Here is a 13,038-nt window from a genome sequence, read left to right as displayed (position 1 = left end):
GCTGAGTCAAGAGCTGAAAGGTCATGCATTAGATTCTCCAATTCAAAACAGGTCCCATTGATCTTTCCCCTTACCTCAAGGATAGCTCGGATCATGCTGGTAGTGACCCCCTCGCCCTCCTTCTTCACAAGGCAGCTACGCACAGGTTTAAGCGAGCCTTGTAACAGGCTCATTCCTTTTGCTCTCTCTGCATTCTTACACACAAGTACACTTTCCCCTAGAACAAGGGTTAATGTTGAATATTATTAATACATTTTTTGATACTCTCAATACTCTATACAAGTGATGAATTTAGAAAAAAAATGTGAATTGTAATTCCCATTCTTTTTCAAATATATACCAAAATTTGACGATAATTCAAGTCAATGCAGTTTTTGATATTGTAACACATATCACAATGTATGTAATAAGAGGATAACATATCGAAATAAATTTGTATAAACCTTTTGTTGGAATTAATTCCAACTAATTTCAGCATTGTTTGCTGTGTGCTTCTAATTCAGGTCCATTGCACTTCAGTTTAAATGCATTTACTTCTATTTCATTCACATTTTATCTGGCAGATGATTTGGGTTTAATGTGAATCTGCAGAACTAGTGTCAAGTGCATACATAGAGTTCAGTTGGAAAGTTTGGGACTGCTACAGGGAGTTATACACATGGGTAGAATGCTGCTCCAGTACAGTACAGCACTGGATCTACCCAATTTCTGGACAGGTTGCCTCATCCACGAAAAGCAGGACAAATCCAATCCAGCCAATTGCTGCCTGACCAGCCTACTCTCAATCATTAAAGTGGTGGAAGGTGTCATTGACAGTGCTATCAAGCAGCACTTACTCAGCAACAACTCGCCTCTGATACTTGCTTGGGTTCCACTAGGGCCACTCAAATTCAGACCCCTTTACAGCAAAAGAGCTGAATTCCTAAGGTGAGGGGAGGGTGACTGCCTCCAACATCAAGGCAGTGTTTGATAGAATGCATCAAGTATCAAGAAACCTGATTTTTCTCACTGACTTATATAGAGGGGCAGCACACATGTGGAGGCTTTCCCCCCCCCCCCCCCCCCCCCCCCCCCCCCCCCCCGCCCGCCAAAAAAAATAAAATAGCTTATTTTAAGTGCAGACGGCCAGTTCAAATGCAGTAAAAATCAAACGATTTTGTGTGTGAAGATACAAAAGGATGCCCCAGAAAGGGAAAGGAAAACAGGATTTGGGCCGCAGTCCTTTCTCAAACTCTGAAAATTTGCAGGACTCCGTGCTTGGTAAGATGACGGGGCGGGTTCTTATTCTCCCATGCTACCCAGGCCTCTGACAGCCAATGATCCCGACCGCATAATGGCGGGGGAGCTAGAAAAACATCACCAGAGTGTGGCATTGACCCAAAAAGACTAATTGATGAGGCTTCGGCCCACATCAATTTGAAGCTGGAAAAAATGAATAAAACCATCGAGGCATGTGGTGCCACACGGAAGGTATTGAAACAGTCCCAAAAGGATAATAGACCAGATTGTGTCTTTAGAAGCGGGCCTAACCTAAGTGGTGGAGCGCAATAACATTTTCAAGGGCAAGATAAGCAGGTAAGCTATTCTCCTCGGTCGCAGGACTCTACAAGAGTTCCCTCAGGGCAATATCCAAGACACCACAAAATTCAGCTGATTCATCAATGACCTCCTCCCATTGTTAGGCCATGTGTGGGGATCGGCTTTGTTGATAAATCGTCAGCATCATTCACAATTCCTCAAATACTAAAACAGCCCATGCAGCAAAGCCTGGATAACATTGGGGTTTTGGGCTGATAAGTGGCAATAACATTCACACCGCACAAGTGCTAGGCAATGACCATCTTCAACAAGAGAGAATCTAGTCACCTCCCCTTTATATTCAATGGTATAACCATCAAGGAACAGTTCACATTTAACACCACTGACCAGAAACATAACTGGACCAGACTTCTAAATACTGTGACTACAAGAGCAGGTCAGGGGCTGGGAATTCTGCAGTGAGTAACTCAATTCCCGACTTTCCTAAAACCCAAAATATTGAACAAGTCAGAATACTGTCTTGCCTGGATGCATGCAGTTCCAGAAACACTCAAGAAGCTCAACACAATCCAAGATAAAGGAGACAGGCACCAGCACTTTAAAAAAAAATCACACCCTTCACTGCCCTAATGCAAAGTGGCAGCAGTGTGTACCATATAAAAGTTGCCCTCCAGTAACTCATACGGAGACCACCTTTGACCGCACATTCCAAACCTATGACCTCTACTACTACTTTGAAGGACAAGAGCAGCAGATGCATGGGAACAGCATCACCTACAGGTTTCCCTGCAGAACACACATCACCCTAACTTAGAACTACATCATTGTTGCTTCACCGTCACTGGATCAAAGGCCTAGAACACCATCCCTAACAGCACTGTAGGTGTACCTACACCACATGACTGTAGCGGTTCAAGGTGGCAGCTTATCACCTTCATCTCAAGGGCAATTAGGGACAGACAAAACGTTTGAGCTGGTCTTGCGAGCAATGTTCACATCTGGTGAACAAATAATTTCAAAAATTACAATGCAGGACAAATATTTTCCCCCTCAAGATAGCAGTAGAGAATCTGATTGGAAATTAGTTGTTGAAAAATTTAAACGAGTTCCTCATAGGCCAGTTCACCCCGATCAGCTCATAACAGACTAATAGGACAGTTTTATTTGAAGGGAAACGAGTGCTACTGGACTGATAATTTCAGGGATCATCCTAATCATCATGGTGAAGATCTGAATGATCAAGTCCTCACAACACAGTGGAACGGTCAGTCCCACACCACACACTCCAAATCAGTGCTTTGTGGGTGGCCAGACATATGAAAAGGGTGATCTTAGATAGAATCATAGAATTGAGACACCTTTTTGGCCTGTCACGCCTGTGCCACCTCTACGGATGAGAAATCAGCTAGTCCCACTTCCCAGCCCTTTTCCCACGGCATTGTCTCTTTGGATTCTTATCCAATTCCCTTTTGAAAGCCACGATTGAATCTCCCTCTGAAGGAATTGGAAATAGCTCTCACGATTGTGATTGATCAGGAATATTACACAGAGTGATAAACAACTCGTCTTCCTTTGTAGAAGGCTGGTATTAAGGAGCTCATACACTGATTTACAATTTTCTTTCTTCAGATAACATGGATTTGTTAATCTGACTTCCGATCTAAATGTACTCGTGAATTATACATTCAGTTTCTGGTAATCTAACATACTGATTTTTTTTTTAGCTCTCTGAAAATCTAGTGAAGTCAGTTAATAGCTTACCAGCAATGGGTATGCAACTGTGCTTGCCAAAAGAGTTAGTGATAGCAACACATATATATTCAGTCTGATAGGCATCAAATTCAGGCTAGAGGCAGAAAGGAGTTGTGTGACCTCTAGTGGTTTAGATGGGCCTTGCACAGCAGCAGAGTTAACAGTATAAGATGAAGGCACTTGCGTATCTGTAGGTTGAGTCCTGATCCTTCTTGCAAAACTTTTCTCCCATTTAAATGCAATGTTGGACACCCTTTTATTTTGAATCAGGTCTAGCCTCTAAAGACCAAAGATGTAATATTTTGCATGTTGAATAATGAAAGCACAGCTGGTTGGCTTGTTATCCAAATGTAGGTTTCACAAATAATACTTCTCAAAGAACTGGCCGTGCTTACCCATTGTGTCCACTCCTTTCCTCCCAGCTCTCCCAGACATCTGTTTGTAGGTGATAACATCAAGAAGCCGTCCATTGAATACTGGTGATCTCACAATCACACGACGGGCTGGTAGATTTACGCCAGAGGACAGGGTGGATGTAGCCACCAAAACACGAATCAAACCTTGACGAAATGCCCCCTCAATGATATCCCGTTCATCAAAAGTCAATCCTGATATGGAAATGTGAATAGCAGAAATGGGCGGTAATAAATTCACTGATTATTAAATACGACCGTGTAATTCAATAACGATCTGGTAAACTCTCCCTTTTATCACTGTATGTAATATATCATCTGAAATGCTCGATATAATTGGCCAACATATTTTATAAAAAGGTGTACAGTTACCTACAGAAATGGTGTCATCCCCACTCAAAGGCGGAGCCATTTCTTACAACCAGCAGCAAGTACCATTATTACTTCAGTCACTACATAAAGCAAACATACACCCTAATTGCATGAAAATGCACACATTAATTTCTGTAACAAAACAGTGAGAATTCATCATCCGGCAGCCGAAACTTGGTTCAGTACTACTTTTTTTTTTTTAAATAATTTTTATTGAGAAATTTTGATTTTATACAACAATAACGCACCTTAGTAAAATACCGAAAATAACAATAATATTAACAATCATATACATTCGCCCCATCCCCATGAACAACCCAGCATTTTAACAACAACGCAAATTAACACACTATAAAGTTACAGAATAAACACTACAATAATGCACCCCCCCCCCCCCCCCCCCCCCAACCCGGTTTGCTGCAGCTATTGACCCAGTTACCTATCTCTGAGCCAGGAAGTCCAGAAAAGGCTGCCATCGTTTATAGAACCCTTGTGTTGATCCTCTCAGGGCAAATTTGACCTTTTCCAATCTTATAAATCCCGCCATGTCACTGATCCAGGTCTCCACGCTTGGGGGCCTTGCATCCTTCCATTGTAACAGAATCCTTCGACGGGCTACTAGGGACGCAAAGGCCAGGACCCCGGCCTCTTTCGCCTCCTGCACTCCCGGCTCCACCCCAACCCCAAAAATCGCGAGTCCCCACCCTGGTTTGACCCTGGATCCAACCACCCTCGACACCGTCCCCGCCACCCCCTTCCAGAATTCTTCCAGTGCTGGGCATGCCCAGAACATATGGGCATGGTTCGCAGGACTCCCCGAACATCTGGTGCACCTGTCCTCACCCCCGAAGAACCTACTCATCCTAGTCCCGGACATGTGGGCCAGGTGCAGCACCTTAAATTGGATGAGACTAAGCCTTGCACATGAGGAGGAAGAGTTGACTCTCTCCAAGGCCTCCGCCCAAGTCCCGTCCTCTATCTGCTCCCCGAGTTCCTCCTCCCATTTAGCCTTCAGCTCCTCCACTGACGACTCCTCCACCTCCTGCATTACCTTATAGATGTCAGACACCTTCCCCTCTCCTACCCACACCCCCGAAAGCACTCTGTCCATCGTCCCCTGCGAGGGCAGCAAAGGGAATCCCTCTACCTGTCGCCTAGCAAACGCCTGTTCAGTACTACTTTTGAGCACTAAGCCAAATAAGCTGTTTTAGGGTAAACATTTATAGTCTCCACCGTCTTCACCCCCACATGAAACTATCATTCGTCTAAATGAAAACTGAACCAAAAAAAACAATTGTATCAGCCCTCATTCTATCCAGCAAAATTATTATTTTTCTACGTATCTGCCTCATTTCATGAAACCTTTTCAGCATCTCAGCAAAGTGGTTAACATTACAGTATGCAAAGAGGAAAAAAATGGAAATTGTATTACCAGCATGATGAAAGCCCACTCCCTGAGGTACAGTGCGGCCTAGTACTACATCGAGCCCAGCTGGTGAGCGCTTTAGCTGATCCACTGTCTCCTGGAGTTCATCCCTATGCAGTGTGAAAGGGAGTAACGTGGATGCTTTTATAAAGCCTACAGTAAAAGACAAAACATTAAAACAAGGTAAAAACACAAATCACAACAGACCATACAAAATGATATTTTATGCTCAAAATTGTAAAAGAAATTATAGATAATTAAACAGAATGACTATCAATATGGATCATGTTGCAAAGAAGGTTATCATTTGGCCCACCATGCTTATCCTAGCTCTTTTGAAAGATCTATCCAATTAGTCGCAGTCCCCTGCTTTTTCTCGACAGTCCGGTAAATCTTTCCTTTCCAAGTATATCCAATTCCCTTTTGAAAGTTACTATTGAATCTGTTCCCACTAGCTTTTCAGACAAAGCAATCCAGATCACAAGTCACCGCATAATAAAAAAATTCTCAGCTCACATCTGTAGTTTTGTCAAATATCTTAAATTGGTGTCCCCTGGTTAATGAATAGTCTACCAGTGGAAACAGTTACTCCTTATTCACTACCAAAACACTTCATAATTTTAAACAACTCTATTAAGATTATCTTTAACAGGGCAGCACGGTGGCCAAGTGGTTAGCATAACCGCCTCACGGCGCTGAGGTCCCAGGTTCGATCCCGGCTCTGGGTCACTGTCTGTGTGGAGTTTGCACATTCTCCCCGTGTTTGCGTGGGTTTCACCCCCACAACCCAAAAATGTGCAGAGTAGGTGGATTGGCCATGCTAAATTGCCCCTTAATTGGAAAAATAATTGGGTAATCTAAATTTTTAAAAAAAAATTAAAAAAAAGATTATCTTTAACCTTCTTTGCTCGAAGTAGAAATATCTCAACATCCCTAGGACCCTTGATAACCTGCATAAAGAATTAGACAAAATACTCTAAAATCCCTACCAGTGATTCCTAATAGTTTATCACAAGTTCTTTGCTTATGTTCTCTATGTTTCTATTTATACAGCCCAGATCTTGTCTGGTTTTTATTAAAGCCCATGAACTTTCCCTGGCACTTAAGATCCCTCTGACACCCAGGTCCCTCTGATTATTATGAAAAATCTTGAATAAACATTAGAAAAAAGATTTCATATTTTAAGTCTTTACTGTAATCAGCTAAAATCAGCATAAGATTAAGAGACAAAGAGGGAATTTGCTCAGTCAAGCCCACTGACCACCATAATTGATGATCAGGGAAAGCAGAATGTGTTACGAATCAAAGGGGCTACAATTTATGTTCAGTAATTGATTCATAGCACATTCCACTTACAATGATCACCAATTATGGTGGTCAGGGGGCTTGACCAAGCAAATTCCCTCTTTGTCTCTTAATCTTTTTTCTAATATGTTTATTAAAGATTTTTCATAATAATCAATACAAACCAGAGCAAAAGAATACAAAAAATCACTAGCAAATAATGAAAATAAAAGAAAACCCAACACATAATTAACCGAACCCCCCAACAGCCGATGGTGACAAGATCCTTAACAAAAGGAAATAAATGGTTGCCATCTTAGATAGAACCTTTCAACTGACCCCCTGATGGAGAATTTGACTTTTTCTAAGTGTAGGAATGACATTAGTCACCCAACCAAGCAGAGGCACTGACGGAGTAGAAGTCCAACCCAATAATATTCACCTCGGGGCTATCAGTGAGGCAAAAGCGACAACATCCATCTCTATCCCAGACTGTATCACCGATGAATCCGACACCCCAAATATGGCCACTAGCGAAGATGGGTGTAAATTCACATGGAATATCTCCGACATGGTATACAGATTCCAGTGCAGAAGGAGGCCATTTGGCCTTTCGAGTCTGCACCGGCCCTTAGAAAGAGAACCCCACAAGCCCACACCGCCACCCTATCACCATAACCCAGTAACCCCACCCAAGGGCCATTTATCATGGCCAATTCACCTAACCTGCACATCTTTGGACTGTGGCAGGAAACCGGGACACACGGAGGAAACCCACGCAGACACGGGGAGAACGTGCAGACTCCACACAGACAGTGACCCAAGCAGAGAATTGAACCTGGGACCCTGGAGCTGTGAAGCAACTGTGCTAACCATTGTGCTACCGTGCTGCCTATAAAAGAATTGGTATTAAAGAAGGAAGCCCAGAAATCTAAGAGTTTGGGGCAGGACCAGAACATATTCTTGTGGCTAACCGGGCCAAGAGAACAGCGATTGCACCCATCCTTAACACTTAGGAAAAATCCACTCATCCTTGCCCGAGTTACGTGCGTCCTGTGTAACACCTCAAAACTGAATTAGGCTCAACTGATCACATGAAGATGTGGCGTTGACCCTGTGAAGGGCCTCACTCCAACCTCACAAGTACGCATAGGGCCCAATTCACTTTCCCATTTTGCCCTCACACCGCTTAAACGAGCAGAATCCGATGAGAGAATATGGCTGTATAGGCCTGAAATAGACCGCTCGCCAGGCCAAGTCAGGGACAGAATCCTCTTCAACAAGGAAGAAGGTGGCGCCAAAGGAATGGAAGGAAAAGCTTTGTGTGAGAATTTGTGAACTTGAAAATAACTAAAAAGGCTGGAGTTAGGTAGTTGAAATTTATCAACTAACTCCCTAAAACTAGCAAATCTCTCCTCCATTAATAGGTCCCCAAAACGCTCCAGACCCTGCATTTTCCAACATTTAAATGTTAGGTCCAAACCGGAAGACAGGAAAAGATGATCGTTACAAATAGGAGCGAGCGACAGGGAAAGGAGCTTAAAATGCTGTGTCTAAACTGTTTCCAAATCTAAGAGAATCTAGTGGGGAGAAAGAACAATGGTGCAGTGACTCTGGCAAGAAGAGTAGAAATAAGAAACATTCCATGGGGGCATGGCCCTCGATCCCTTCCGGCAACCCCCCAATCCGGATGTTCTGCCTCCGGAGCCTATTTTCCAGGTCATTCAGCTTGGCTCTTAGCAACTTATTGATTTCAGCCACCAAAGTCAGATCAGACCCAGTGTGGCAATCCAATCACTGTGGTCCAATAAAGCCATCTCCATGCTCTTAATCGTGACTCCATGGAATTCAACAGTCTTACTAGTTTTTTCCAGAACCACACAAATGGGGGCCAAGGCCTCTTCGATTAACCTTTTAAGATCCTCCAACACGCTTTGTCAAACTCTTTTGCCAAAATACTAGTGAGAGTCTCAGCCGTTAGTGGAGTGGATGGAGAGAAACAAGCCGACTCTGCCATCTTACCTCCCACTGAGCCCAGAGAGGCTTCAGACTCCATTGACAAGTTTCTGCTCAAACCATTCTTAGCTTTGTTTCTTCTGAGCATTTCAGCAAAGAGAGAACTCTACCCCAGTAACTATTATGAGTTTCCAAAGAATAAATAACCTGCAGCATCAAGAAAGCAAAAGAAGTAGTTCTCCAGTGGGAGCCACCTCGTGCGCGTCTTCCCCTTGCATCGTGTCACCGGAAATTCTTAAAATGTGAAATCTTGATGTGTGGTTCTTTCTGTTGGTTGCTGGGAAATTAATCTCTTTTTAAAAGTCAACAGTCTCTACGGGGATCAGTACGCCATCTGCAACTGGTATTATTCTGGGCAACTTCACTTAACTGGCAGCAGAGTGACACAGCGGTTAGCACTGCTGCCTCACAGTGACTGGGACCTGGGTTCGATTCCAGCCTCAGGTGACTTGTCTCCGTGGAGTTTACACTTTTCCCGTGTCTGCGTGGGTTTCCTCCGGGTGTTCCGGTTTCCTCCCACAGTCCAAAGATGTGAAGGTTAGGTGGATTTGTCATGTCAATGCGTGGGGTTATGGGGATAGAGCAGGACCTTAGTAGTGTGCTCTTTTGGAGGGTTGGTGGAGATGCGATAGGCCTCCTTCTGCACTGTAGAAAATTTATGAACTTGGATCTCACTTACAAACAGCTTACCTTCATTGCCAGCAGCAGTTCTGTGGTGGAGGTGGTAGAACTCTCTGGCTATCGTTTCAGACAGCTTCTCACACCAATTTTTGGAAGGACAGAAGACTAGGACAGAATGGCCATCCTGCACAGTCTCATAGCAAAGGCTGACAATATTATCCTCATCACCCTACAATCAATCACATACATATTCAAATCAGATAACATATACAAAATATCAAACATATTTTTGATTTATAATTACAGCTCGGATTTCTGAAACGGGTGCAATATTTTGAGTCCTGGCAGTAGCATAGTGGTAATGTAACTGGAAAAGTAGTCCAGGGGCCAGGCTAAGCTCTGGGGACGCGAGTTCAAATCCCACCACGGCAGCTGGTGGAATTTAAATTCAATTACTACATCTGGAATTAAAGACTAGTCTAATGGTGACCATGAAACTACTGCACATTGTCGTAAAAACCCATCTAGTTCACTAATGGCCTTTAAGGAATAAAATCTGGCAGCCTTACCTGGTCTGGCCTACACACGACTCCAGACCCACAGCAATGTGGTTCACTCTTAAAAGTACTCTAAAATGGCCCAGCAAGCCACTTAGTTGGATCAAACTACAAAAAATAATGAAATGGGACGAACCACCCGGCATCAACCTGGGCACCGGAAATGACAGCAGCACCTCGTATAAAAGAGAGAATTAAACCACTGTTCCTTGATGGTCAATGGCATTGGTCTTTGTTTTGTTGTGACATACTGGATTGGAGGGGTTAGTTCTGACAGTTTGTGCTTTTCTTCAGACTTGACGAGGTGGAGGGGGGGGGGATTCCCCAGATTCTTCTTAATTTAGATGCCCTTGGTGGCTAGTGGTGATCGTGTTGCAAGGTGGGCCTCGGTGGCACGAACAAGCAGACATAGATTTTTGTTAGCTTTTGGATGGTCAATCCTTATTTCTTTTGATGGTCTGGGTGGTTGAGGGGGGTGCCGTAATTCCAGGGTGCGAGCCTGCCCTCTCTCCCAGGGTGCCCCCTAGTTTTGGGGCTGCTCTGATTGTCCTCCCATCCTGGTGTGGGTTCCCTGTCTTTTCGACTGGGACCAGGCTAGATTCATCTTGAGTCTTGACCCTATGATTGCCTGTTGCCCTTTTTTTGGGGGGGGGGGGGGGGGGGGGGGGGGGGGAGAATGTGTTATTGGCACTGGTAGTTTAATTATCTATTTCGTCCTTGGACCTGGGGCTGGGAGCTGGGGTTTTGGGGGCTTGCTTTCTCCCTCTTGGTTCTTGTTCTCTTTTTAGTTTCTCTATGAGAGACCCTGGGTTGGTAACATGGGTCTGGTTGTGCCCAGTCCTCTGTGTCATTTTCATCTTGAAGATGTAGGGTGGCTCCTCATTCCAGTCTGGGTCTGGAGAAGAGTACAACTTGCATTAGAAGACTTACCCAAATTCCCCTTAGTACCAGGGTTCTCGGGGTATTGTTTTCTTCTGTCTTTAAGCTTGGGGTGTGATGTAGGTCTAAATTATTGCTTCTATCTTGTTTGTGTGCAGACAGGTCATTTATCCGTGGAGGGTTTAGTCACTGATTTATCTGGTCTTTCTGTTCCTAACATTGTAATGACTGGTGTTTGGGCTGAACGTGCTGTACATTGACACCTGTAGCTGTCCTTTTTTTTTTGTACAAATTGAAAAATTCCAATAAACAAACGTTTAAAAAAAAGCTTTTGACATTTTCCCCAATGACAAATGTTAAGCTAACTGGTTTGTAGTTTCCTGCTTGCTGACTCCCTCCCCTCTTGAATAAAGGAGTTACATTGTTATTTTCTAATCTATTGGAACCTACTCTGAACCAAAGGAATTTTGGAGAATTAAACCAAAGAATCAACTACCTCATCAGTCACCTGTTTTAAGACTCTACGGTGAAGTTCTATGGCAAAAGAGCTGAATTCATGAGGTGAAGGAGGAGTGACCCTTGTCACTAAGGCTACATTTGATCAATTGTGGCATCAAGGAGCCCCAGCTAACTGAAGCTGATGGGAATCCGGGGGAAAACCCTCCACTGGTTGGAGTCATACTTTGCATGAAGAAAGATGGTAGCGGTCGTTAGTTGGCAATCATCTCAATCCCAGCACATTACTGCAGTAGTTCCTCAGGGTAGTGCCTAGGCCCAACCATCTTCGGCTACTTCATCAATGACCTTTCCTCCATCGTAAAGTCAGAAGTGTGGATGTGTCTTGTAGCCAAAGATTTAAATAAATAAGGGTTTTATCTTTCAAAGTATTTCATCAACTCTTCAAACATTTTCCAACCATTCACAAATAGGTCAAAAATGCAATGCAACATTATTTCAGTTTTATTGGTCGATCATTCAGAAAACCGAAGTGTAAAATCCACTTGTAACTATCATTTGAACTTAGATTTTCAAGATTGCCAGGGGACAGCAAATTACAAACTTCACTGAATCAAGGAACGTTTGCCTCAATTGTGCCTCGCATCACAGTAAGAGGCTAAAGTCTAGAACATTCCAGCTTCCTCACAAAAGAAGAAAATAGGGATAAAAAGCATTGAGAAAGTAAATGTATTTTATTTTATTCACCTTTTATATTCCTCCACTCATGGATTTACACCTTCTTTTGCTAACATAGGCCATAAATATTCCATTTTAAAGTCATTCTATGACCAGCTGATAGGACGTTGAGCTCCAATTTAAAACAGACAACTCTAATTGAAACAATTCCTTTCATTTTCCCTCAAATACTATCTAAAACATTTTCTTCCATGTAATGAATTTTATGCTGATAAAGAAAGTTAGCACTGTGAAACTGAGCATTTCAATCATCAGTTGCTCCCAGCGTGAGTTGGCTGGAGGCCTCAGATTCAAGGTACCATGGGTCAACATGACCATCAAATTTCTACTTGCCCAAAGAAAGTTTTGTATTTTTCAGCAAATTTACCAGTTTCTGTTAATGTATAGTAACAAATTTTTATAACAACATTGGCTTTCCAAAGTTGGGTTTGAATGCACCCAGATTTCATGTCTGTACTTGCAGACGTGTAAGAAATTAGGGCCTTTGGCAAACTGGTATTTTCTGCATAGTATAGAGCTCTGATCAGCCAAACTGCATGGATTCTCTCTCTCTCTCTCTGGAAAGGCAATTTCTAAACAATCCCTGTAAATGCCAGGGTCACTTGATTCAGGCTTCCATGTTGACAATCATAAATTTGTAGGATGGTGTCTTATGTACCCCTAATCTACGCAAGTATTTAGAACGGGTCAGGAAATGACCCTTAGCATGACATAACCTAAAACGATGACCTCCAGCAGGCTGCAGAGGTGACTACTCTGATATCTTGCTCTACATCCATTGGTCAGAAGGATTTGAATAGGTGATTTTTTTTTAAATTTAGAGTACCCAATTCATTTTTTCCAATTAAGGGGCAATTTAGCATGGCCAATCCACCTACCCTGCACATCTTTGGGTTGTGGGGGTGAAACCCATGCAGACATGGGGAAAATGTGCAAACTCCACACAGACAGTGACCCAGAGTCGGGATCGAACCCGAGACCTCGG

The 13,038-nt window shown here is 43.2% G+C and overlaps 1 protein-coding gene across 7 annotated transcripts in view; it reads right to left on the bottom strand.

The window, feature by feature from the left end:
- Window positions 1-13,038, bottom strand: part of polq (polymerase (DNA directed), theta) — a 111,750-nt gene that overhangs the window by 82,120 nt on the left and 16,592 nt on the right. For all 7 annotated transcript variants that reach the window (XR_005461267.1, XM_038801912.1, XM_038801911.1 and 4 more), the window contains 4 exons: window positions 9,493-9,652; window positions 5,509-5,655; window positions 3,687-3,899; window positions 75-217 (listed from right to left, as the gene is read on the bottom strand). Coding sequence is in view for 6 of the 7 variants with exons in the window: in XM_038801912.1 (XP_038657840.1) it covers window positions 75-217; window positions 3,687-3,899; window positions 5,509-5,655; window positions 9,493-9,652 (663 nt within the window). In the remaining variant the exon portion in view is untranslated. The remainder of the gene's footprint in view (window positions 1-74; window positions 218-3,686; window positions 3,900-5,508; window positions 5,656-9,492; window positions 9,653-13,038) is intronic.

Source organism: Scyliorhinus canicula, chromosome 7, assembly GCF_902713615.1.
Source record: "Scyliorhinus canicula chromosome 7, sScyCan1.1, whole genome shotgun sequence".
Taxonomy (NCBI): Eukaryota; Metazoa; Chordata; class Chondrichthyes; order Carcharhiniformes; family Scyliorhinidae; genus Scyliorhinus; species Scyliorhinus canicula.
Note: the sequence above shows the minus strand (reverse complement) of the source record. Positions and strands in the feature narration are given on the sequence as shown.